The 27,921-nt window shown below is 50.8% G+C and overlaps 1 protein-coding gene across 6 annotated transcripts in view; it reads right to left on the bottom strand.

Annotated features, from left to right (window-relative positions):
- TDRD12 (tudor domain containing 12) overlaps window positions 1–27,921 on the bottom strand; it is a 246,959-nt gene that overhangs the window by 79,198 nt on the left and 139,840 nt on the right. For 4 of the 6 annotated variants that reach the window (XM_044987022.1, XM_044987026.1, XM_044987025.1 and 1 more), the window contains one exon: window positions 2,924–5,903. The exons of the other annotated variants lie outside the window; for them this stretch is intronic. In XM_044987022.1, coding sequence (XP_044842957.1) covers window positions 5,815–5,903 — 89 coding nt within the window. In that variant the 3' untranslated portion in view covers window positions 2,924–5,814. Of the gene's footprint in view, window positions 1–2,923; window positions 5,904–27,921 lie in introns of those variants that run through there. 6 annotated transcript variants of the gene reach the window in all.

Genomic DNA, 27,921 nt, shown 5'->3' with positions numbered 1-27,921 from the left:
AGAGATCCACCCTGGCCAGTGCTGAAGCTGAGAGGACATTGAAGAGGGAGTCCGAGGGTTCCTCCCCCTCCTCACCTTGTAAGCTGAGGCTTGATGTCACCTTTTTCAACAGTTCCTGGTGGGCTTTCGTGTCCTCTTGCGGGACAGGAGGAGGAGGGGCCATTATCGCCTCATCAGGGGAGCATGAAGAAGGGGGTGCAGTGCTCTGCGTCCCCGCCAGTGCTGCAGGTCCCATCACTTGGTCCCCCTTCTAAGTGTGGAACTAGGGAATGAGCGGGCCGCTGACCCTTTTCTGGGAGGCCGATGGTCTTTCCGAGGCTCCAGCCACCAAGTGAGCCACCACAGGGGGGCTGCGTCGGGGCCTACGGGACGGACCCATTGGTACCATGGCGCTGGCCAGGGAGCCCAGTGCCTCTACACCTGCTGTGGCAAAGTCGGAGTGGACTGCCCCACCTGACTCGCCTGGCCCACTGACTGTGGACGACGGGAGGCCGGTCTGGCATACAAACTACTGCTATCCCAGGATGGGGACGAGTGATGGTGTTGGGAGTGGTGACGAACACGAGATCGTGATCCCGGCGTGCAGGAGCGGGAGTACTGTCTGTAGCAGCTGCTCCGCGAACAGCTCTAATAGGCGGATCCGCGACGGTGGGGTGCCGGTGATCAATGCCTGGGGCTGTGGGAGCAGCGCCCTCAGACAGGATGAAGAGCGATAGTGGCATCGACATCCATACCACGAGGGGCCATGATAGCGTTTCGGAGATAATGACCTCCGGTGCTATCTGTTCCGGTCTCGGCAGGGCATGCTCTCACTGTGTTCCCTTGAGGTGAAGCGGTGCCTGGAACCCCTGCTGCTCAGCACACAGCCAGACAACCTGGTGGGGGTTGACGGGGACCAGCATGGGCTGCGTGTGGGATGGTCAATGTGCAGAGAACGGCATTGGTAACCTTCCTTCGACCGTGAGTGGTACCATCCAGGCAGTGACTGTGGGGGTCTGAGTGGGGGCTTGCCCCTGGACTGGGGATCCATTGACAGCGGTGCGACTGGTACCAGTAGAGACATAATGTCTCAGGCCGCCTGCAAGGCCTCCGGCATGAAGGGCACCCGAATGCAGCCACTGGCATCCGAGTAAGTCGGCTCAGAGTGGGCTGGGCTACTCCGCTTGACTTGAGTCAGAGGCTGGAAGGCCAATGGGGAGCGAGAGCTGCCCAACACGGGACTAGTCTCTCTCCCAGCCTTGCTCCAGTGCCTTGGTGGAGAAGGTCTCTTCTTCACCTTTTTAGAGTGTCCTGTGGACGGGGAGTGGTGCCAACTGGTGGAGGGCATCGTTGGGTCGCCATGCACCCTGCATGCTCAATGCCGACATGGAGCGATGCAGCGGTGTGGGGGTCAGGGCCGATTCCATCAAAATGGCTCGGAGCTGTATGTCCCTACTCCTTCTTAGTCCAAAGTTCGAAGGATCTTCAAATTTTGCAGCGGTCGCAGAGGTGGGTTTCCCTCAGACAGCGTAAACAGTCTGGGTGAGGAACACTCACAGGCATAGGCCATTTGCAAGTGTCACACGACTTAAAGCCCAAAGTCCAGACCTGGGTGCACTTAACTATTCTAATTTTTTTTTGTGGTAACTATAGGTACTAACTAACTACGAACTAACAAATTACAAAGAGGGAAAGCTACAGTAGAGCTGGAGCAGAGCAGTACTGAAGCACCTTCACTGGTGGCAAGAAGGAACTGAGGGTGGGGGGAGCGCACAGCGCCCCTTATACCACGCCAAAACGGCGCCTCTCCAGGGGTCACTAAAGGCACTCCCTTACTTGAATATTTCCTTGATATTGCTTATTCACGGTAATTGTTATAGTTGCTTCAGGAATAATATGCAATTGTGAATGGGAGACGAGATGGTTCATGTGATCCCAAATGGACAGAGTTTTTTCTCATGGATTCTAAGGCCAGAAGAGATCATTGTGATCATCTAGTCTGACCTCCTATACAACACAGGCCAGAGTACTTCCTCGAAAAAATTCCAAGAACATATCTTGTAGAAAAACATCCAATCTTGATTTAAAAATTAACAGCAATGGAGAATCTACCATGAACATTGATGAATTTTTCCAATGGTGATGTGTCCACACTAAAGAGCTTCAGAACCTCTTAATATTGTATGTAGAATACTATAATAAAATTATTTCTTTTGCCCCTGTGTTTACAGTTTATATGACTTTTGTTTCAGGGTAATTTAAAACTCAGTAAAATAAGAATCTATATCAATGAAACGTGCATGCCTTTTTAAAGCAAACAGCATGGCAGGTGCAAAAGGGGCCCAACTCCAGTGTTAACCCTGCCTCTCCTCCTTGCTCCAAGCACAAACCAAGCACCTATCCTCAGCCAGGTAAGGCTGAAGGTGGAAAGACAACAATCTCTTAGGAGCAATCCCAGACCCTCAGAAGAATCCCAGATCCTCAGCAGCAGGAGCTACAGCAAGATGGCTTTTGTAGCTCCAAGATCCCAGTGACATCAGAGTCTTCCTAATGCTGCTGCACTCTCCCTGCCCATCATGCTGTTCAAACAGGATTACATCACTGAACTAGGAACCTTTTAATTTATTCCTGCAGCATCCACACAGAGGAGTTAAAGGGCAGCACTTTGATGTGCACTGCTATTCATGTTCCCATTCTCCAAACAGCAGGCAGAATAGGCATGCCCTTTGTCTTCCCCTATTATGTTATACATTTATTTAGATTATAAACTCTTCTGGGGAGGGACTTTTTTTTTTTGTCTGTAAGAAGTGTGGCATACATTGGGCTCTATAAAAATAAAACTACTAAAACCTTCTATTCTAAGGAAAATACAGATTTTTATGCAAGCATCTTAGTATTTTTATTGGTACTTCAAAACAAAAATCTCAATTACACTTATAATACATTACTTGTAAGAAAAACATCAGCTATTTTAAGACTACAATTTCCTCTAAGAATGCTGAAAATAAAATCTTTCCCTACAGATCAATTTTTTTTTGGCAAGCAATGATTTTCCTAATTTTTAAACAGAGCATAAATCATCATCTTTGTTCATCTTATTTTTTGTGCATCAGCATCATGACTATCAATTTCATTAGCACAACTGTGACACCAGGTAGTTAATTAACTGCTGTTCCAGAGCAATAAAAGGTAACTTGCATTCTTGTATGTTAGTACTACAAAAGTCTCTCTATAGATAACTGAAATCCAGAAGATCCATAGGACATTCCACCAGTTTCACATCTCTAAAAGCTGGTTTGAGCACAAAGTTTAACTTAAAAGATTAATTTCCTTGTTTAGCCATCCACAAATTACATTCCTTAAAAAAGGAAAATTCATGCAACATTCCTGAGTATCTACTTTGCATACTTAATTTAAAATACTTGCGTATTTAATTCTTCATAGGGTAAACAGAAATAAAGGAGGAATGCTAAATGGTTATTTACCATCCTTTAAATGAAAACTAGTTCGTAATTAGAGTGGCTGAGAAAAAAAATATTAAAAATGAGTTTTCAAAATATTTACATACAACCGTCATCTCATTCTCTTCATAACTATATATGCATTATGTTAATGATCTTTGTAGGATTCATAACATTGAATGAACTATTTAAATTGAATAGCACGTTGCATGTGAACAGTTCAATAAACTTTACGAAGATTAATTTACGCTCACTACACATCTGTGAGGTAGGTAAGCACATCCACTTCATGTAAATATACCCATTTTATAGATGAGGAAACGGAGGCAAAGATTAAGCAACTTGTCTAAAGTTACACAGGAAGTACGTGACAGTTAGGAACAGAACCCAAACCTATCAACTCTAGCCCTGTGCTTTAACCACTAAATCATGCTTTTCTACAGCATCACAGAACTGATCATAGAATTGTAACAAAAGCTAGAGACAGAAAAGACATCAATATACACTGCTGCCTCACTATATTGCCACCCGATGTAACACGAATTTGGATATAACGCGGTAAAGCAGTGCTCCAGAGGGGCGGGGCTGCGCACTCCGGTGGATCAAAGCAAGTTCTATATAACATGGTTTCACCTATAACGCAGTAAGATTTTTTGGCTCCCAAGGACAGCGTTATATTGAGGTAGAGGTGTATCTGTTATATCACCTAATGGATCTACCTGCCAGTGCAGAACTGCTCTCTAAAGCATATTTTCCAATCTACTATTATAAAATATAGTGAAGGGAAAAATCTTGCACTGTCAGGGAATTATCCAGATTATCTGACAGGTCATATCCATCTTTACAATAATGTTCAGCAAGATCAGAATTAAGTTCTATTTTTGAATAACATTTAAATTAATGTTTTTTAAAAAACATCATATAAAAATCTCAAAGTCCCTGTACTCAAATCTGAACAGACTGTCAAAATAGTTACAAGTCTTAATTTTTTAAAATATATATCTAACTCGTACCTTTAAGAGATTACAATCTTAGATTACACTGCAGTTTTCCAATGAGCAAAGTAATATTTGGGAGAAGCAAAACAAGCTGGTAGTTACTCTTTATGCTTCTATTACATTTTACCCTACAAATGTATGTTACGTAATTATTAGTGTAAACTTATTACTACTGTAGCTCCCTTGGTTCTTGAAGTAAAGACACCCACACATTTCTGGCAGCATGTTCAAGAGTAAAAGTATTACTCTTGGTGTCCTAGCTAAATCACAACTGGACAATTGCCGTCCACCTAGGTAAAATTCCCTTGTAGTTTTAACTGTGATTGTTCAACTGTTGTCCTGAATAGTTGTGTTGTATTGCTGGGGGCTGTTTCATGGCTGCTACCTTCTATATTAGAAGAATAATGTGTGATTGTGTGCACACACACAAATCTAATTAATGGGGTGATTTGGGATCTTTAGATGAAAGGTGCTAAATAAAATGTAAGTAATGATTTTAGTGCTGAGCAGCAAGACCTTACAACTGGCCTGTGTGAAAGGGAGAAAGATTAATCTATTCCTTATTGTCCTTTTTTCTCTTGACATCAAGAGACTAAATCCTCTATCTATCCATCCATCCACAGAACAAGTAAAGCAGGAGCAGCAACAATGCAACCTTTCCCACTACCTCAATATACCTCAACTCTAATCTGAAAGGAGGTTTGAGAAGTTAGTTGAGTCTCCAGACCCATTTAAAGCCTGACCTTGATGCAGAACTGTCAGCAAAGGTACCAGTAGTGCCAAAGTGATATTGATTCTGACATACATACAGTATCAGTTCACTAGGAATTGGTCTTGGAATCAGCACTTCATTTCACTGAGGCCAGTGAAAAATCATAACACGGCAACAGTTTTTAATCATTGTCAACACAGACTAAACATGCATCAGTGACCTAGAAGTTCTAAAACTTATTGCCAATCCACTAAACCAATCATTTGCTCCCCACACCCAGTTTAGTCCTGTTCTTTATTTTTGCTGTCTTGGCAGCATAGTTTTTTATACAGTACACCATCAATAAGTGACAATGCTGTTTTAAAGTAAATTAACAAAAAACATTGAGAAGAACATACATAATCTTTCTTCTTGCATGGTATAAAATATTTCAAATTCAAGCATCCAAAATAAACCAAACAACATATTTTAATACAATAAAAGGGCTCCATTCACTATTATTTTACTCAAAAAATTAAAGACTTGATCCTGAAGCCCTTAAACTCTGCAAGTAGTTCCATGGAGTTTAGAGGAAATACTCATCTGAATAAGGGCTGCAAAACAATCTTTAACAATCATTCTGGGTTGGGAGAAGAAAAGGGATTGATAGAGATTTATCTGCTGGCTAGTCATCACTCTCTGTTCCACTATCTTCTGAGGATTCTTCCATTTCTTCTGTTATCAATGTAGAAGAATGATGTGCTTTTTGTGCACCTACAACAATGAAGGGGGAAAATGTAGTATATTATCATGTAAAATAAAAAAATAGATTATAATATATTTTGATTCTGTAGTATGAAAAGATGTACTGTAGACTTTTAGTTAAAAAAACCCAAAAGCACACACTGGAGAAAAAATAAACCGATGAAAGAAAATAATGGCGTGCAGAACTGGTGCTCTGTTAGGGATGCTGCATTCAGGATTAGAAGCAATACTCATTTCTCCATACCAATTCAAAAGAGCCTGAACTTATTTGGTTTTGGGAGGTGGTGTGTAAATAACTATTTGGTGTGTAAATAACTAGATGCTTAACAGGAGAGAATATGTTATACATCAAAAGTGAAATGAATATCCATTAAACTTGTACTTCAGGAGACAGAACATAGAATGAAATTATTTGGCTGTGAAACAAGCTTAAAATAATGTTTTCCTAACCAGCTCTGTGAACTTTGAGCAATAAGATGAAAGAGGGATCAACTTTCTTATGGATTTAGATCACCTGTTGTTAATATCTTCTAAGTGAACATAATCTACTATTCAGCCCACAGTTGTATCAGAGACGCTCCAGTACAAACTACAATGGCTATACCCACTCTTTTAGTGGTGAGTTAATTCTAGAAATTCATATTAACAAGCTTCTTCAACAGAAGAAAGTAGATGACAAATATCCAGGGTAAACTCAAACTGTTCGCTCTCTAACACTGACAGATATGTACAGCTGTTTGCCTCCCAGGTATTAATACATACTCTGGGTTAATTAATAAGTAAATAAGTTTAGGCCTGTGCAAGGGCACACTCACCCCTTGTGAGCACCTCCTGTCGGCTGGGTGTGAACCTGCACTATCTCTCTGCCTGTTGTGCTCCATCGGCTATTGTCCTCATCAGGTGGGTCTTCAGTGGCTCGGCCCTTTGGCTAAGTCATACCAAGTCAACAATGGACGAACCCCTTCCTGGGTAACAAAGGTCCAACAAGGACTATCACTGTGCCCTTAGTGGTATCTGTGGCCCTGCCTCTGGGCTCAGTTCTCAGACTGTTCTTGGCTTGCTTTAAGTCTCTCTCTCCATGTGCTGTTATAGAGCAGCACCCCCCAGGCTTTCTCCCTGGAGACTCTTTGCCTTTAGCAGTTCTCTGGTATCCCTTTAAGTCTTGCCCTTCACTTGGGCCTCTAACCTAGCCTCATCCCCAGCAGCCAGTGGGGAGACCTGGATCCACGTACTACTTTGGGTCCCAACCCAGGGACCCTACAAATAGCATCCACATGCTGCTTCCTTTAATCGTTGCTGCTGCTGTTCCCTGGGCTATTTCCAAAGTAGCCCCTCCTCTTCACCCTTACCTTAGGGCTGAAGCTCTCAATGCCTATTCTTCTTTACCAAATGCCAATGCCACCAGACCCTCTGGTTTTCCCTTGAGATCTAGCAACCAGAAAGGAGTACCCTTCCTTACTCCTCTGGTCCCAGCCAGGGACTGACCTACTCAGTCCCTGAAGCTCCTTTCAACTAAGCCTGTTGTGCTCTGATTGGCTGCTTCCCTGCAGCCTTTCTAGGCACACCTGTAGGACCCATCTTCACTGCTCCTTCCTTGGGGTGTGGTGTGGTAGGGCAACAAAGCTTCTAGCAGAAGGCCTCATCACAAGGCACCACATTAGGGAAAGTCCTTGTCTTGATGAAAAACCTGAAACTTGCAGGTGAGAGCTTAAATTTCTTTGGTTTGTCTCACTAATGAAAAAGCCACACCAAAAGCAACTTTAAAAGTTAGAGAATACAATGGGAACAAATCCCTTAATACAAATTGTTTTGAGAGAGTGAGTTTAGCATATCCCTCAGGGCTAGACTAAGACTCTGTTACAGAGTTATTTTGTGTATCTTGGGTTTGAGATGTTGAACTGAAATAAATGTTTCACCAGGAGACAGGATCCTACCTCAAGTGGAGTTCTAGGGTTGGTTCTCTGCTCTGCCACAGACTCCCTGCTTAGCCTAGGCAAAGTCACTTCACCTCTGTGGGCCCTAGCTCACACTTGCGAAATAGGGTTACTCCGACCCTGCCTCCTAGGCTAAATCCATTCATGGCTGTGTGATGATGGAGGAAATGGAGATACCAAGCTGAGTAGATTCAGGCTGAATTTCTCCACAGCCTGAGAGTGAGAGCCAGCTCCGTACAGGCGGGATGGGAGAGAGGAGGGGGTTCAGGCCAGCTCTGCACGGGGGGGGGTGTCAGGGCTTCAGCCCTGCAGCAGCATCTGTCACTAGAGCGGCTGGAGCTCCAGAGCTGGGGGCTTCAGCCACACATCTCCTGCCAGGGTCCGGGGCGGCTCCTCCTCCCTGTGGCTCCTGCCGGGGGGAGGGCGGGTAATTCCCCTCCCACACACACACAGACCTCCTGCTGGGACTTTCCCTCCCCCAACCCCTGAACAGCTCCTGCCGGAGGCGTGGCTTCTCTCCTCCCTCCAGAATTTTAATTGTTATTTTAACAAAACAAAGGGAGGACCCCCCGTGCCATGACTCACCCTCCCCGGCACTGTCCTGTCCCACAGGGTGCTCAGAGCTACTCTGCAGTGCAGCGGCAGGCACAGAAAGGCAGGAACTGGACCTTTAAAGTTTAAATTGTTTAACAAAGCACTCCACATGCTCACTGCCACACACAGGGCAGGCATGCAGGGGACTCACACACACTGTAGCTGGACTGGAACCAAATGCCAATCACCCAATTCAAGCTTTCTGATTGGCCGGGACCAGGGGCGGACCCAAGGCTGCAAGCCAATAAAAAAAACAAGAAATTACAAGCTACCGTAAAAGCCCTGCAAGCAAAACTAGCCAACATGCAATGCAGGAGCCAACTTAGCCTAAAACAAGCCCATTTTTTTCATTTTTTTAGTGAGTTTGGCAAGTCTGATTCCCCTCTGTATTGGACTCAAAGGACACCTGGAGACCAGAACCAGAGTCAATGGTACGGGATGTCTGCCCTTCCTCCCCTGTACCAAGGGAGGGTCAGAAGCACCTATGCACTTGAGCCAGCACCATGCCAGTCCATGCTCCTCTTAGAGGAGGCAGAAGAGTCACCCTGAGACCTGGGGTATCCCCAATCGGTCTTATGTGACCTCTTCCTTGAGGTCAATGATGAATGATTCCTGTGCCCTTTTGGAGAGATCCCTGCCCTGGAATGAGAAGCAGGAGCACTTTCCAAGCCAGAGGGCTATCTGCAGCCCGAGGAAGGCCTCAGTACTGGGCCAGACCTCATGGCCTGCTCAAGCAGGTGCTGCTTAAGGTGAAGGTCCTGCACCACTTGAGTCCACTTTTTGAACGATTTACAAATCGAAAAGACGGTTACTCACCGTTGTAACTGTTGTTCTTCGAGATGTGTCGCTCCTATCCATTCCAGTTATGTGTGTGCGCCGCGTGTGCATGGCTCTTCGGAAGACTTTTACCCTAGCAACACCGGTGGGCCGGCTGGGCGCCCCCTGGAGTGGCGCTGCTATAGCGCTGGATATATACCCCAGCCGGCCCGTCCGCTCCTCAGTTCCTTCTTGCCGGCTACTCCGACAGTGGGGAAGGAGGGCGGGTCTGGAATGGATAGGAGCAACACATCTCGAAGAACAACAGTTACAATGGTGAGTAACCGTCTTTTCTTCTTCGAGTGATTGCTCCTATGCATTCCAGTTAGGTGATTCCCAAGCCTTACCTAGGCGGTGGGGTCGGAGTGAGACGTGGCAGAGTGTAAGACTGCGGAGCCGAAGGCTGCATCGTCTCTGGATTGGTGCACCAACGCATAGTGGGAAGCGAAGGTGTGGACAGAAGACCAGGTGGCTGCTCTACAGATGTCCTGGATGGGGACATGGGCCAGGAAGGCGGCTGACGAGGCGTGCGCTCTCGTAGAGTGAGCGGTGAGACGGTTAGCTGGTACACAAGCAAGCTCGTAGCATGTTCGGATACATGCAGTGACCCAGGAGGAAATCCTCTGAGAGACCGGCTTGCCTTTCATGCGCTCCGCAACTGCTACGAACAGTTGGGGCGAACGCCGGAAGGGCTTTGTTCGCTGTATGTAGAAAGCAAGGGCACTGCAGACGTCCAGGGTGTGAAGCTGTTGTTCCCGACTCGAGGCGTGAGGCTTCGGGAAAAAAACAGGAAGGAAAATGTCCTGGTTTAAATGGAAGGCCGACACCACCTTAGGGAGGAAGGCCGGGTGTGGCCAAAGCTGAACCTGGTCTGCATGAAAGATGGTGTACGGTGGGCCAGCCGTCAGGGCATGAAGCTCGGAAACTCGCCTCGCTGAGGTTATGGCGACGAGGAAAGCTGTTTTCCACGACAGATGGAGCAGCGAACACGTGGCCAAGGGCTCAAAGGGGGCTCTCATGAACCTGGTCAAAACCAGATTCAGATCCCAGGGCGGAGTAGGACGCCGCACTTTGAGGAAGCGGGAAACCGTCGGATCAGAGAAGATGGACCGGTGACCGACGGGCGGCCGGAAGGCGGATATGGCCGCTAGGTGCACTTTCAACGATGAGACCACGAGACCTTGCTCCTTAAGTGACCAGAGGTAGTCCAGGATCGTTGGTATAGGGACAACGAACGGATTCAGGGCTCTCTGATCGCACCAGATTGCGAATCGCTTCCATTTCGCGAGGTAAGTCGAGCAAGTGGAGGGCTTCCTGCTCTCTAGCAGGACTCGCTGGACCGCCACCGAACAAGCACGCTCCGCGTGGGTCAACCACTCAGGGACCAGGCTGTAAGATGGAGGGACTGCAGGTCCGGGTGGCGGAGCCTGCCGAAGTCCTGCGTTATCAGGTCCGGCCATAAGGGGAGAGGGATGGGATCTCGTACCGAGAGCTCGAGCAGCAGAGTGTACCAGTGCTGTCTCGGCCAGGCCGGAGCGACGAGTATGAGATGGGCCCTGTCCCTCCGAAGCTTGAGAAGCACCCGATGTACGAGCAGGAACAGAGGGAAGGCATATAGGAGGTGACCCATCCAGGAGCAGAGGAATGCGTCCGACAGGGAGCCCGGGGTGCGACCCTGGTAAGAACAGAACTGGTGGCACTTCCTGTTCTCTCTGGAGGCAAACAGGTCTATTTGGGGAAACCCCCACCTGCGGAAAATTGTGTACACCACATCTGGACGCAGCAACCACTCGTGTGAAAGGAACGACCTGCTGAGACGGTCGGCCAGCGTGTTCTGCACTCCTGGAAGATAGGACGCTACCAGGTGAATCGAGTGGGTTATGCAGAAGTCCCACAGGAGCATCGCCTCCATGCAAAGTAGGGAGGATCGGGCCCCACCCTGTTTGCTGACATAAAACATCGCCGTTGTGTTGTCCGTCAACACTGCGACACAACGCCCTTGGAGATGGGAGCGGAAGGCTTGACACGCGAGGCGAATCGCCCGCAGCTCCCTGACATTGATATGTAAGGAGAGCTCTCGGGGCGACCAGAGACCTTGGGTGTGCAGGTCGGCTAGGTGTGCCCCCCACCCTAGCTCTGAAGCATCCGTGGTCAGAGTGACAGATGGTTGAGGAGGGCGGAAAGAGACTCCGGCACACACGACTTCTGGGTCCAGCCACCAGGTGAGCGAAGCGAGGATCGGCTTTGTGGGCGCGACTACCATATCCATGGAGTCGCGGTGGGGCCGGTACACTGACGCAAGCCAAGTTTGAAATGGGCGAAGGTGCAACCTCGCGTACGGAGTGACGAACGTGCACGAAGCCATGTGGCCCAGGAGGTGGAGGCAGGAATGCACCGTTGTCGTTGGAAAGGATTGTAGGCCCCGAACTAGGGAGACCAGAGACTGATGCCGAGGTTGGGGCAGGCAGGCAGGCAGGCCCTGGCCAAATTGGAATCCAGGACCGCTCCGATGAACTCCACCCTTTGCGATGGAGTCAACGTCGACTTCTCGGCATTTATCATAAGTCCTAGGCGCTGAAACAGGGCTAGGATCGTGGTCATGTGACTCGCTATCAGTTGGCGGGATGGTCCCCGGACCAGCCAATCGTCGAGATACGGGTAGACATGTATCCGACGACGGCGGAGGGCTGCGGCAACCACTGCCATACACTTGGTGAAGACCCTCGGCGCTGTGGAGAGGCCGAAGGGTAGCACTGCGAACTGGTAGTGTGTGCTGTTGACAACGAAACGCAGGTAGCGTCGATGAGGAGGGTAAATCGCGACATGAAAATATGCGTCCTTCATGTCGAGGGCGGCAAACCAGTCTCCCGGATCCAGGGAGGGGATGATGGTCCCCAGGGTCACCATGCGAAACTTGAGCTTGACCAGGTACCTGTTGAGCTCTCGGAGGTCGAGTATGGGTCGTAGACCTCCCTTCGCCTTGGGGATTAGGAAATATCGGGAATAAAATCCCCTGCCTCGCATATCGTTCGGCACCTCCTCTATGGCACCCAAGCTCAGCAGAGACTCGACCTCTTGTAAGAGGACTTGCTCGTGAGAGGGGTCCCTGAAGAGGGACGGGGTGGGTGGGTGGGAGGGTGGGGGCGAAACAAACTGAAGGCGGTAACCGGACTCTACCATGCGTAGCACCCAGTTGTCCGTTGAAATCTGGGACCACGCCGGGAGGAAGTGGCAAAGACGGTTGAAAAATAACGGGGAAGGATCCGGTGGAGAGACTGATGGGCCGTCCTCGGGCGTCCCATCAAAACGCCTGTTTCGGCCCTTGAGGGGCCTTGGAGGGCGCCTGGGACTGGGTACGCCGATTGCCCGATGGTCTACGGCGGTTCAGTCTGCCTCTGCGTCCATTATCAGGCCTCGACCTGGACTGATTAAATGGGCGATAGGGCTGCTGCCTGAAGGACCTCCGCTGGGTCGCAGGTGTGTGCATGCCCAGGGTGCGGATGGCAATACGGCCATCCTTAAGGGTCTGGATTCTGGAGTCTGTTTTCTCCAAGAATAGGCCCTTAGTATCGAAGGGCAGGTCTTGCAAGGTATACTGGACCTCTGGCGGCAAGGTGGACGATTGCAGCCAGGAGATCCTCCTCATGGTCACTCCTGATGCCAAAGTCCTGGCTCCGGAATCTGCAGAGTCCAGTGAGGCCTGGATGGAGGACCTGGAGGCTTTCTTGCCCTCTTCTAGCAGGGCAGAGAACTCCTGCCTGGAGGTTGTGGGAATCAACTCCATAAACTTAGAGAGAGCCACGAAGTTGTCGTAGGCATAGCGGCTAAGGAGAGCCAACTGATTGAATATCCGAAGTTGGAGGCCGCCAGCCGAATAGACCTTTCGGCCCAACAGGTCCATCCTGCGCACGTCCTTGGACTTCGGCGCTGGCGCGGGCTGCCCATTTCTTTCCCGGTCATTCACCGACTGTACAACGAGGGAGTCTGGGGCCGGGTGTGTATACAGGTACTCGTACCCGGTCGGGGGCATGGAGTACTTTCGCTCCACGCCTCGAGCAGTGGGAGGGATGGATGCAGGTGATTGCCAGATTGTAGTGGCATTCCTTTGAATAGTGCGAATGAAGGGCAGGGCCACTCGCATGGGGGCCTCAGCTCCAATCACATTAGTAACTGGATCCTCATCCTCAGTGACTTCTGCGACCGGGAGGTTGATGGCTTGTGCCACCCGACGGAGGAGGTCCTGATGGGCACGCAAGTCAATCGGTGGGGGATCCGATGATGAGGACCCCGCCACCGCCTCGTCCGGTGAGGAAGACGAGGAATGGCCCTGACCCATGGCTTGTAGCTGCGGTTCGTCCATGGGGTGCGAAGCCTCCGCCTCTATGGGATGTTCCGCCGGTACCGGTGGCGGCGGAACCTCAACCGGAGAAGATGGAGGGGGCCTGCTGACAGTGGCTTCCGGCACCCTGTGGTCGGAGGGCCTGGGTCGCTGGAGGGAGGGGGCGCCCTGAGCCTCGTGAAAGGCCCAGGGGGTCCAGAAGCCCCATTGCTGTGGACCATGGTCCTGTCCTTGGGGGTCTGCCCGGTGATCTGCACCGCTGCCCTCGTGCGAGGCGACCGACGGTTGGCGGGAAGGCCACGGGGGGGGGGCAGAGGCGCTCAGGGACTGCGCCGTCGATGCCGCTAGTCTGTCCGTGTACGGTGCCGGGGACCGGTGCCGATCGTCGCGGTACCGGGAGCGAGAGCGGGACCTTCTACCGCGTGAGTACCGGGAGGTCGACCGCGATCTCGACCGTCGTCGACGGGAGCGGCTCCGAGAACGGCGACGGGAGCGGTGCCGTGATCCGGACCTTCTTCGGTGCCTACGGTCCGGAAACCGGGACCAGGATCGCCTCCGGGAGTGCGACCGGTACCGCGATGAGGAGCGGTACCGGGACTGCGACCGGCGCCGAGACGGAGAGTGGTACCGGGATGGTGACCGGTGCCGGGACCTGGATCGGCGTGAAGGTGACAGTCTCCGAGATCGGGAGCGGGACCTGGATCGCCTTCTATCCTGTCTGTCAGGGGAAGGAGGCCGTATCATGGCCGGCTTGCCCACTGACTGCACAGCCCGCACCGGTGGTGCCGGGGGCCGGAGGCCTGGTGCCTCTGTTAGCTCTATGAGCTCCCTCGCCGTCGAGAACGTCTCGGGCGTGGACAGGAGAGGCAGCTCGACCACGGTTTGCACCGGGGAGCATGGAGGTACCGGACTCAACGGCCCTGTTGGCGCCGGAGTCGACGGTACCGCGCACGGTCCGTGCGCTGTCGAGGTCGGTACCGAAGGGGCCGAAACTGGCTGCTGGACAGGCGGCCTCGATGCAGCAGTCTTCCCAGACTTTGGCTGCAGCTTCTGTTTCCCGGATGGTGAGAGGGAACGGTGCCGGGGCTTCGGTGCCGGCTGCTTCTTAAGAATCTCAGTACCGGACCGGTCGGGGACCGCTGGAGTGCTCCGTGCCGAGGACGACGGCGGAGCTGATGGTGTCGGCACCGCAGGGGTAAGTGCCAATTCCATTAGGAGCTGCCTTAATCTAATGTCCCGCTCCTTTTTCGTTCTAGGCTTGAATGATCTGCAAATAGGGCACTTATCTGGTCGATGGGCCTCACCAAGACAACGCAGGCAGGAGTCGTGAGGGTCCCCAATCGGCATGTGCCGCTGGCAAGCCGCACAGGGCTTAAACCCTGGTGTCTTGGGCATACGCCCGCACCGGACGGGAAAAGAGGGGCTAAGCTCCCCTAATTCCCCTTAATCTACCTAATAACTTACTTAACTAACTATTTTAACTACAAAACTAGAACCAAGGTGAGCTAGGGATGTGGAGGACAAACGAGCACTCCACTGTTCCAACTGGCCGTCACGGGCGGGAAGAAGGAACTGAGGAGCGGACAGGCCGGCTGGGGTATATATCCAGCGCTATAGCGGCGCCACTCCAGGGAGCGCCCAGCCGGCCCGCCGGTGTTGCTAGGGTAAAAGTCTTCCGAAGAGCCGTGCACGCGCAGCGCGCACACCTAACTGGAATGCATAGGAGCAATCACTCGAAGAAGAACAATGCTAATTTAGAAGGCTTTGCCAAGACAGAGCAAGCACCACATGTTGGGGTCACTATTGGGAATTGCCACTCTACACGAATGGCAATGCTTGAACCCCAGCGAGGGCATCACCAGGGAGCACTACCAGTACCACTATACTAAAGTTTTAATTAGCGCTACTAATTAATAACTATATACAACCACCCCCCTGTGGATCCAGAGACCGAATAAGCCCACTGCTCTTCCTGCATGTTATAAGAGGCAACTAAAGGGGATGGAGAGGGATGGGCTCTGTCAGGCTAGAAATCTGCCAAAGACACACCATATGATAAGCAAGTCAATGATGTCCATACTGGATTGATCGCAGCCTGGGTTAATAATGACCGCGCCATCCATCTCCCACCAGGGCAGACGTGACAAGTATACTACTGGTGTAACCCCAACAAAGAGGATCTGTGGAAGAGACAACAACATCACCATAGCTGCATGGAATGGAAGGACATTGAGACAAAAAGGGAGGTTGAAAGAACTCACATACAAAATGAAACAATACACCTGGCACCTCCTAGGAATCTCTGAGGTCAGATGAAAGAACTTTAGAGAGGTACTGATGGAAGAAGACCATGTACTCTAACAGCAGTATCATTTAGTATCACAGTGGTACAAGTCTATGCCCCTATAACAGACTATGACAATGAGCAAATTGAAGATTTTTACAATCAGCTCCAAGACATCATCAATAAGGTACACAAGAAAGATATCCTGATTGTACAAGGAATGCTAAAGTGGGTACTGACGCACAGGCAGATTGGCGAGATTATTGTGGCCCTTTCTGTAATGCGGTAACCAACGAGAGAGGATGGAGACTTTTGGAGTTTGCCAGCTATAACAATCTGGTTCTTGCAAACACATTAGGAGCACATAAAGCATCCAGATGATCAATATGGCACACACCTAATGGTCTACATCACAGACAGATCGACTACACCATGGTGCAAAACCGATTTCATTCTGGGATTAACAGAGCTAAAACAAGGAGCTTTCCCAGTGCCGATACTGGAAGTGATCATGACCTTGTGATGCTAAATTTTTGGCTGCAGCTAAGGAAAATCATCAGGCTCAAGTTCACCAGAACCAAGTTTGACTTAGAAAGACTCAGAGACCGAAACATTGCAGAGTCATTCCAAGCAATGAGCGGCGGAAAATTTGTCCCACTACTTGCTCTAGAGGAAGACATAGAAACAATGACCAACAATTGCAATGCTGTAATGAATGAGGCAGCAATGGACACCCTTGGGAAACACTGTAAAAAAACAAAACCAGGGGTCACAAATGAAATACTACAAATGTGTGACATTAGAAGAGAATTTAAGAGAGACAAGAACAGCACTGAGGGAGCTGATAAATACAGAGCAATTGGCAGAAAGATCAAGAAAGGAATGAAGGTGGTCAAGGCAATATGGATTGAAAAACAATGCTCTAAAATTGAAGAATGTATCAATATTAAAAATAGCAAATGAGCCTTCCAGGTTGTAAAAATCTGATGAAGGAAAGAGGGACTAAAGCTAATGCAATTCAAAACAAAGAAGGGAACTGTCTTACAGAAGAAAGGGACATCATCAATAGGTGGACAAACTAATGTTCTGATCTATACAACCACCAGACAAATGGAGATGCTAGTGTCTTAGACAGCCCAGATTCAACAGAGGAGGATGACTTTCCAATACTAAGTGAAGAAGTGGAAAAAGACGGTTACTCACCGTAGTAACTGGTGTTCTTCGAGATGTGTTGCTCCTATCCATTCCATGTAGGTGTGCGTGCCGCGCGTGCACGGTTCTTCGGAACATTTTACCCTAGCAACTCCGGCGGGCCGGCTGGGCGCCCCCTAGAGTGGCGCCGCTATGGCACTGGATATATACCCCAGCCGGCCCGTCCGCTCCTCAGTTCCTTCTTGCCGGCTATTCCGACAGTGGGGAAGGAGGGCGGGTCTGGAATGGATAGGAGCAACACATCTCGAAGAACACCAGTTACTACGGTGAGTAACCGTCTTTTTTTCTTCGAGTGATTGCTCCTATGCATTCCATGTAGGTGATTCCCAAGCCTTACCTAGGCGGTGGGGTCGGAATGAGACGTGGCAGAATGCAAGACTGCTGAGCCGAAGGCTGCATCGTCTCTTGATTGTTGCACCAACGCATAGTGCGTTGCGAATGTGTGGACGGATGACCAGGTGGCTGCTCTGCAGATATCCTGGATTGGAACATGGGCCAGAAAGGCAGCTGAAGAGGCCTGCGCCCTGGTAGAGTGGGCAGTCAGTCGAGGAGGTGGTACCCGGTCGAGCTCATAGCATGCTCGAATACAAGCCGTCACCCACGAGGAAATTCTTTGCGAGGAGACTGGTTCACCCCTCATACGCTCAGCAAGCGCGACGAAGAGCTGGGCCGAACGCCTGAAAGGCTTTGTGCGCTCAATATAAAAGGCGAGGGCCCTACGGACGTCCAGGGAGTGAAGCCGCTGCTCCCGAGACGAGGCGTGTGGCCTCGGGTAGAAAACCGGGAGGAAGATGTCCTGGTTAATATGGAAGGCCGACACGACCTTCGGGAGGAAGGCAGGATGTGGCCGGAGCTGAACCTTGTCCGCGTGGAAGACCGTATACGGAGGCCCAACGGTCAGGGCACTAAGCTCGGACACCCGTCTCGCCGATGTTATAGCGACGAGGAAGGCCGTCTTCCACGAGAGGTGAAGCAGTGAGCAAGTCGCTAGAGGCTCAAACGGCGGTCCCATAAGCCTAGCTAGAACCAGGTTCAAATCCCAGACCGGAGTAGGGCGTCGTACGGGCGGGTACAAACGGTTCAGGCCTTTGAGGAAGCGGGATACCATATGGGTGGAAAAGATGGAGCGACCCTCAATCGGAGGACGAAAAGCTGATATCGCCGCCAGGTGTACCCTCAAGGAGGAGACCGCGAGGCCTTGCTCCTTAAGGGACCAAAGGTAGTCCAAGACAACCGGAATAGGGACGAGAAAGGGATTCAGGCCTTTCTGGTCGCACCAGATAGCGAACCGCTTCCATTTTGCGAGATAGGTGGATCTCGTTGAGGGCTTCCTGCTTTCGGTGAGGACTCGCCGAACTGCCTGCGAACAGCCCTGCTCCGCGTGAGTCAACCAATCAGGTACCAGGCTGTAAGATGCAGGGAGCGGAGATCCGGGTGGCGAAGCCGGCCGAAGTCTTGTGTGATAAGGTCCGGCCACAATGGGAGAGGAATGGGATCCCGGACTGAAAGCTCGAGCAGCAGGGTGTACCAATGTTGTCTCGGCCAGGCCGGAGCAATCAGTATGAGACGAGCCTTGTCCCTCCGAAGCTTTAAGAGCACCCGATGAACAAGTGGGAACGGAGGGAAGGCGTACAGGAGGTGGTCCTTCCATGAGCAAAGGAACGCGTCGGACAGGGAGCCGCGGGCGCGTCCCTGGAAGGAGCAGAACCGGTTGCACTTCCTGTTGGTTTCTGAGGCAAAGAGGTCTAGGTGGGGAAATCCCCACCGTCGGAAGATTGTATACACCACATCTGGACGTAGGGACCATTCGTGTGCAAGGAAAGATCTGCTGAGGCGGTCGGCTAGCGTGTTCTGAGTGCCCGGAAGAAACGACGCTGACAGGTGAATCGAGCGGGCTACGCAAAAGTCCCACAGGCGAAGCGCTTCCGTGCAAAGCAGGGAGGAGCGTGCCCCGCCCTGCTTGTTGACATAAAACATAGCCGTCGTGTTGTCCGTCAGCACGGTGACACAGCGGCCGTGGAGAAGGGCATGGAAGGCCTGGCACGCCAACCGTATCGCCCTGAGCTCTCGGACGTTGATGTGTAAGGAGAGCTCCAGCGGGGACCAGAGGCCTTGCGTGTGAATGTCGCCCAGGTGTGCCCCCCAACCCATGTCCGAGGCATCTGTGGTCAAGGTGACGGAGGGACACGGCGGGCGGAATGGTACCCCTGCACAGACGACCTGAGGGGCTAGCCACCAATTGAGAGTGTCGAGGGTGGCCCTTGGGACTGTGACGATCGAGTCCATGTGATCGCGATGTGGGCGGTACACCAAGGCCAGCCACGTCTGGAACGGACGAAGGTGCAACCTGGCATACATTGTCACGAAAGTGCACGACGCCATGTGGCCCAGGAGGCGAAGACAGGATCGCGCCGTCGTCGTGGGAAAGGCTTGGAGAGCCTTGATGCAAGCCACCAGAGTTTGGTACCGAGTGATCGGAAGGCAGGCCCTGGCCAACTGCGAGTCCAGAACCGCTCCGATGAACTCCACCCTTTGAGCTGGAGTCAAAACGGACTTGTCGAAGTTGACAAGCAGGCCCAGGTCTCGAAAAAGAGATAGTATATCGGTCACCTGGTCCGCTACCAGCTGACGTGATGGGCCGCGAATCAACCAATCGTCGAGGTACGGATACACGTGCACCCGACGACGGCGGAGGGCCGCGGCAACCACCGCCATACACTTGGTGAATACCCTCGGGGCGGTGGAGAGGCCGAAGGGAAGCACCGCAAATTGGTAGTGTCTGTCGTTCACCATAAATCGGAGGTATCGACGATGAGGGGGATAGATCGCGACATGGAAGTATGCGTCTCTCATGTCGAGGGCGGCAAACCAGTCTCCTGGATCCAGGGAGGGAATAATAGTCCCCAGGGATACCATGCAGAATTTGAACTTTAGCAGGTATCGGTTGAGCTTTCGGAGGTCCAGGATCGGACGGAGACCTCCTTTTGCTTTGGGGATGAGGAAATAACGGGAATAGAAACCCCTGCCCCGCCGGTCGGGCGGCACCTCCTCTATGGCACCCAAACTCAGCAGAGTCTCGACCTCTTGTAGGAGGACTTGCTCGTGAGTGGGGTCCCTGAAGAGGGACAGGGAGGGAGGGTGGGAAGGAGGGGGCGAAATAAACTGGAGGCGGTACCCCGACTGGACCGTACGCAGAACCCAACTGTCCGATGTTAGGTGGGTCCATGCCGGGAGGAAATGGGAGAGTCGGTTGGAAAACAAAGGGGAAGGATCCAATGGAGAGACTGAAGAGCCGTCCCCGGGCGTCCCATCAAAACGCCTGCTTAGGCCCTTGAGGGGCCTTAGAGGACGTTTGTGACTGGTTGCGCCTGTTGCCTGATGGTCGGCGGCGCGTCAGGTTGGTCCGGCGACTATTATACGGTCGGGATCTGTTCTGGGTAAACGGCCGGGATGGTTGCCTACGAAACGGTTGTCTCTGGGTCGCCGGCGTGTGCATTCCCAGCGTTCGTATAGCCACGCGACCGTCCTTAAGGGTCTGTATACGGGTGTCCGTTTTCTCAGAGAACAACCCGTGCGTTTCGAACGGTAGGTCCTGGAGTGAGTACTGCACCTCAGGGGCCAAGGTGGAGGATTGAAGCCAGGAAATCCGGCGCATAGTGACCCCAGAGGCAAGGGTACGGGCCCCCGAGTCCGCCGAGTCTAGCGCAGCTTGGATGGAGGAGCGCGCAGACTTTTTACCGTCCTCAAGGAGAGCGCTGAACTCCTGGCGGGAGGACGTCGGGACAAGTTCTGTGAATTTCGAGAGCGAAAGTAGCATCTCGTAGGTATAGCGGGCCAGCAATGCCGACTGATTGGCAATGCGAAGCTGCAGGCCCCCAGCCGAATAGACCTTGCGGCCCAGGAGGTCCATACGTTTAGCGTCCTTAGATTTGGGGGTTGCCGCCGGTTGACCGTTACGCTCTCGGTCGTTCACCGACTGGACCACGAGGGAGTCCGGAGTCGGATGAGTATACAAATACTCGTACCCCGTGGGGGGAACCGAGTATTTGCGTTCCACGCCTCTGGCAGTCGGTGGGATGGACGCTGGCGTTTGCCAGATGGTATTGGCGTTACGCTGAATTGTCCGAATAAAAGGGAGGGCCACTCGCACAGGGGCCTCAGACCCAATGACGTTAGTAACCGGGTCGTCATTTTCCACAACCTCAGCAATTGGAAGGTCGATGGACTGCGCAACTCTGCGGAGCAGGTCTTGATGCGCCCTTAAGTCTATAGGCGGCGGGTCCGCCGTCGCTGACCCTGCGACAGCCTCGTCCGGTGATGAGGACGACGACAGGCCCGGGCCCGCAGGCTCTGTTGGTGGGTCGTCCACCAGTGGAGCAGGAACAGCTGAGTCTGGCTGTGTCACTGGGAGTGGCAGAGAAGTTCCTGGTGTAGGCGAAGGCGGGGCCTTGCTGACCGTCGCTTCCGGCACGCGGCGCTCGGACCCCGAAGGCCGCGTGGGCAAGGGTGGGCCTTGCGACTCATGTTGTGCCCAAGGAACCCAAAAACCCCATTCTTGTGGGCCGTAGGCTAGACCTGGGGTATCCCCTCTGAGGCCTGCGCCGCTGCCGCCCTGGGATACGACCGAAGCCTGGCGTGACCACTGGGGGGCCGATGCGCTCAACGAGTGTCCCGTGGACGGCCGGTGCGCGTCTGCTGGTGGTACCGCCGGTCGATGTCTGTCGTCGCGGTACCGGGAGCACGACCGGGACCAACGGTCGCAGCGGTGCCGGGACGGTGATCTGCTACGGCTTCGGCGTCGGGAAGCACTGCGATCGCGGCGCCCGGAGTGGCTGCGGTCCCGGCGCCTGGAGCGGCTCCGGTCACGGTGCCGGGAGCAGCTGCGGTCACCGCGGTGCCGGGAAAGACTGCGGTCACCGCGGTGCCGTGATCGGTCTCTAGAAGCAGACCTTCGGCGGTACCGACGACTGGAACTCCGAGATCGGTACCTCGATGCCGAACGGTACCGTGAACGGGACCGACGCCGAGACGAGGAACGGTCCCGAGGCGTGGATCGGCGCCTGGATCGAGGCCGGCGAGACGGTGACCGGCTACGAGAGCGGGACCGACTGACGACCCTTGCGCGGTGTTCCTCGGCGCCAAGGGGTCTCATCATGGCTGGCTTCCCAGCAGAGGGTACAGCCCGCACCGGCGGTGCCGGGGGCCGGAGGCTTGGTGCCTCTGTCAAAGCAATAAGCTCCCGCGCCTGTGAGTATGTCTCCGGCGTGGTAGGGAGTCCAAGCTCGACCTCGGGCAGTGCCGGGGAGCAGGGAGTGGCCGGGCTCAACGGCTCTTCTGGTGCCGGAGCTGCCGGGCCCGTGCACTGGGAGTGCACCATCAGCGCCGGAGCCACAGGTGCTGGTAGTGGCTGGGCGATCTGTCCGGAAGATGAGGCTTTAGCTGCCGCTGGTGCCTTCTTTTTGCGCACCGGGGACGGAGAGCGGTGCCGTGACGCCGGTGCCGGTTTCGGCGGACGGGATGCCTCTGAGCTGTGCCGGGTCGGTGCCGCCGGCGCGCTACGTACCGAAGCCGATTTAGGTGCCGCCGGGGCCGGTACCGGTGGACGCAGCGCCGACTCCATCAAGAGCTGCTTCAGTCTGGAGTCCCGCTCTTTCCTGGTCCTCGGCTTAAAGGCAGCACAAATGGGGCACTTGTCGGTACGATGAGACTCCCCCAGGCAGCGGAGGCAGGAATCGTGAGCGTCCCCGACAGGCATCAACCGTTGACAAGCCGCGCACGGCTTGAATCCCGGAGTCTGGGGCATGAGCCCACCCCGGGTGGGGGAAAAAGGAGGGAAACCCCCCTAATTCCTTAAGTACCTTAACTAACTAAACTAAACTATGAACTATACTAACTACCTATATACAAGAAATGGAGAAATTGCTAGGGATGTGGAGGACTAACAGAGCACTCCACAGTTCCAGCTAACCGTCACGGGCGGGAAGAAGGAACTGAGGAGCGGACGGGCCGGCTGGGGTATATATCCAGTGCCATAGCGGCGCCACTCCAGGGGGCGCCCAGCCGGCCCGCCGGAGTTGCTAGGGTAAAATGTTCCGAAGAACCGTGCACGCGCGGCGCGCACACCTACATGGAATGCATAGGAGCAATCACTCGAAGAAGAACAGCTGTGAAATCGCTCAAGAACGGAAAGGCTACAGGTATTGACAACATCCCAGCCGAACTGATGAAGTTTGGAGGAGAAATCGTAATAGATGTACTCACCAAGATCTGCAACAAGATCTGGCAGACCGGTGAGTGGCCCTCCACATGGACACAGTCACTAATCATCACTCTGCCAAAGAAAGGCAACCTGCAATTGTGTCAAAATTACTGGACCATAAGCTTAATTAGCCATCCCAGCAAAGTGATGTTGAACAGATTGAAGCCACAAGCAGAGAATATCATCGCTGAAGAACAGGCTGGCTTTCGTGCTGGAAGAAGTACCACAGAACAGATTTTCAACCTTTGTGTTCTATATGAGAAGTACTTACAACACCAGCAGGACATCTACCACGTCTTTGTTGACTTCAAGAAGGCGTTTGACAAAGTATGGCACGAAGCTCTCTGGGCAACCATGAAGTAGTACAATGTTGGTCGTAAGCTGGTAAAAAGCTGTATGCCAAGGACAACAGTGCAGTTCTCGTCAATGGCACAATAGGAGAGTGGTTTCGCACCACTGTTGGAGTTCGGCAAGGCTGCCTTCTTTTGCCCATACGGTTCAACATCTACTTGGAGCGCATAATGACTGATGCCCTAGAAGATCACATATGCACAGTCAGCATTGGGGGGGGCGAACAATTTCAAATCTTCGGTTCACTGATAACATTGATGGCCTGGCAGGCAGCAAAGATGAACTTGCCAACCTTGTGAAATGATTGGATAAAACCTTCGCAAAATATGGCATGGAAATCAGTGCAGAGAAAACCAAGCTGATGACAAACAAACATGATGGGGCCAGCTCACATATCACTGTCAGTGGACAAGAGCTTGAAACAGTTCAAGTATTTGGGGGCAATCACTGATGAAAGATCCAAGGCAGAAATTTGGCAAGAACCGTGCAAACAGCAGCAAAGCTAAAGCCAATTTGGAGGAATAAGAACATCTCCCTGGAATCCAAACAGAAACTGCTGCACACATTGGTCATCTCCATTTTTCTGTATGCGTGAGAGACATGGACCTTTATGGCAGAACTTGAACGGAAAATACAGGTAGAAGAGATGAGCTACTTCCGTAAAATCCTGGGCATCTCCTACTTCAATCATGTCACTAATGAAGAGGCCTGCAACATCATCACCCAATGCGCTGGATCATATGAAGACCGCCTGAAGATCACAAAGAAGCACAAGCTGAAATGGTACGGCCATGCAACAAGATCATCTGCCCTATCCAAGATCATCCTCCAAGGGACAGTACAGGGAAGAGAAGAAGAGGTAGACAGAATAAGTGATGGATTGACAACATAAAAGAGTGGACAGGAATGGACTTTGTGGAAACTCAAGCACTGAAACACAATCGTCAGGGATGGAGATAATTGGTTGATTGCTCATCAATGAGGGTGCCCCAACGACCAATGCAATTATGGGAGTGATGATACAACAAACTAGTCTAAGATATGAGTTTGCCAGGTTGTGAGGCAACAACTGCACAGAGTTCCAACTCCAGTGGTAAGAATAAACTGAGGGAGGTCAGGGCAGCATTGCCTCATATAGCCAGCGGACGGGTTACATACATGAGCACTGCCCCTCTGTGGGTACTACAAAGCACAATCTCTTGCTCCAGTGCACACACACCTATACTCGGAAAACATGTCTGCATCTACTTGAAGAAGATAAGGGTTAATGCGATGCTTGTCCCTTACTATCAATGATAAATTCTTGTAAACAAGCCACATTTATAGTGATATTGGTGATAAATTCTTGTAACCAGGCCAGATTGAAATCCAAAGATGTGCCAATAACGTAACTACCCATATTCTGCAATGTTTCATATAAAAGAATGTTGAAATAATAGGTTGTAATTTTTTTAAATTTTGGTGTCTCATAAGACACTTCTTACTAAAGACAATTTCCAATAAATCATGTCATAAGAGATTTACTGAAATGGTGGCCAACTGGTTTTTAGAGTTTGGGTGCAAAGCAAAAGGGCATCTCTTCTCTGATTCAGAAGATATGAAGAAATCTCTGAACTCTGTAGTCAAGAAAGCCACTTCTGTGTTAAAAAAAAAGAAAAAAAAAGTATACAACTGAGAAAAAATACTTGTCCTTGATTATACTTTTACCATTGTTAGAAACTGGGCTATAATCCTAGTTGTTATAGCAGAAAGAGTGGAGAAACTGTCAGAATTTACCTCTGTTTTTGTAGAAGCTACTGGTTTGGACATTACTCTGCTGGAACTTCAGTACAAATGCTTAACTGGAGAGCATTATTAATTATTTATATGGTGCATATCAACCTCAATAATTAAGTCACTATCAGCCCACTGCAACTTTTTTAAGCTCCTAACATCAGAACATTCTTGTCATGTATCTGAATTACTCCATCTTATTAACTGCAACCAACTGGTGCTCTATAAACTCCACAGAATAGATAGATTATGACAGTAGTTCAAGACCTGATCTAGAGGATCAAGTGGTGATCTAACAGGAGCTATGAAGTAATCGTCTAGAACTGAAGGAGCAGAGGGTCAGAGGTATTCTTTCTGGCTCTGACATCACATATAATTAAGAGTTGGCAACTAGAATTTACATAATTTTGTGGATAATGAGCTAGCTAGAATAGTATTTTGCTCACTTGTATGTGGCCCTGCAGTGTTATCAGGAGTAAAAACTATTTGTGACAGATGTGAGACCTTGGAAATGCAGAAACTTCAGGAGACTATTATACTGAGAAGAGACAGATGCAAGGCATATGGAATATTCATATCCCTAAATATTGTACATACCTTTGTGAGCTGGAGAATGTATTCTGGCTCTGTTGGGGAGGATTACAGAGCTTCCTCGAGGCCTAAATTCAGAGGGGCATAATTACTGCAAATCCCTGGCCAGGTCACCTTCTCCAGAGAGTACCACCTCCCTGGGGGGAACTGCATATACTAGCTCAGACTAGGTTAAAGAGGCCAAGCAGACAAATAATTGGTTTTTGGTATAAAGGGGGAGCTGAACTGACAAAAAATCTCATTTGATCCTCAAACTGACATGAAACTATAAGTAAGAGGGCAAAACTTACAGGAAGGGTTTGAAGAACTTTGTGAACCTACAGTGTCTCAATGCAGAAGATGTGACACATCTGGTAAGCCTGACGTGTGTAGAATATTTAGTTTTTTATGATATGCTGCTCTGTAATGCTTTTGTCCTAAAATAAATATACTGTTAAGTAAAAGCTGTCTGGTCACTAGTAAATACTGTCATTATCCCTGGAGAGAGAGAGTGAACCATGAGGCTGGACTAAGGTCAAACCTATTGAGATATTCACAGTGAATTGCAGGAGAAAGAGGGACGAGAGTTCCTGCCCATAGAGAGATGAAGACTAGAGGCCTGAAATCCAAAGAGGCACCCCTAAGACGACCACGGAAGGGGCAGAGGTACAGTTAATCCAGGAACTGTGAAAGTAGTAAAAAATTATTTGATCCAGTAAACTGCAAGAGATGCAACTGATACATCACAGGATCAGTTGTGTTGAATAAAAAGTTGCCATTTCTAGAGTCACTTAGATCATGAATACAGATCCATGTAATTTCTGTCTTCTATGACAACAGAGTTGTTATAATAGGGCAGGGGTCGGCAACCTTTCAGAAGTGGTGTGCCAAGTCTTAATTTATTCACTCTAATTTAAGGTTTTGCGTGCTGGTAATATATTTTAATGTTTTTAGAAGGTCTGTTTCTATAAGTCTATAATATATAATTAAACTATTGTTGTATATAAAGTAAATAAGGTTTTTAAAATGTTTAAGAAGCTTCATTTAAAATTAAATTAAAATGCAGAGCCCCCTGGACTGGTGGCCAGCACCTGGGCAGTGCGAGTGCCACTGAAAATCAGCTCACATGCTGCCTTCGGCACGCGTGCCAAACGTTGCCTACCCCTGCAATAGGGTATTAGTCACATATGTACTTTGATACTGCAGTCCTGTTGGAAACCAGGAGTGATGAGCATGTTGGACAGAGACCTCTGAGCTCCTTTGTCTCAAAGCATGTGTCTATGGAGAAGTGGTGTCATTACTGTACCTAAAAGTTTAACCTAAGTTTAACTGTGAAAAGTATGTGAAAGTCTGTAATATGTCACAATAATCTGACTTGTTTCTTGCCTAAGAATTAACCTCAGAAAACAGTTCAAGTTGTTTTCAGTAAATGAATGTTATGAACTGATACAAGAAAACCAGACAGAAAAACTGAATTAATCCAAACAAAAATAGCTTTGTAACGGGGTGCACTCACCTCTCACGAGCGCCCCCTTGGATGAATGCATGTGCCTGCACACTCACTCTCCATGGTGTGTCTTCGGTGACTCAACCCTCTAGCTGAGTCACACACAGTCTGTCTATGTGATAAAAGCAAAGCAAAACCCTTTCCGGGGTACAAGTCCAACAGGGGTCTCTCTCAGTGCCCTCTGTAATGTCTTCCCCAAGATGTCCCTGCTCCGGGATAAAGCAGTGCCCCAGCACTCCCTTCCTGGCAACAAAGTCTTCGCCCTCTTAAGGCCTTTCTGGCCGCAGCTCTTGCTACAGTTCAGTTCCCCTTCTGGAGTGCCTCAATGTCCAGGCCACTTCCCCCAGGGGCTAATGGGGGGGAGGATGGGACCTGGGCCCTCCCACTA

Source organism: Mauremys mutica, chromosome 14 (assembly GCF_020497125.1).
Source record: "Mauremys mutica isolate MM-2020 ecotype Southern chromosome 14, ASM2049712v1, whole genome shotgun sequence".
NCBI classification, from domain to species: domain Eukaryota; kingdom Metazoa; phylum Chordata; order Testudines; family Geoemydidae; genus Mauremys; species Mauremys mutica.
Note: the sequence above shows the minus strand (reverse complement) of the source record. Positions and strands in the feature narration are given on the sequence as shown.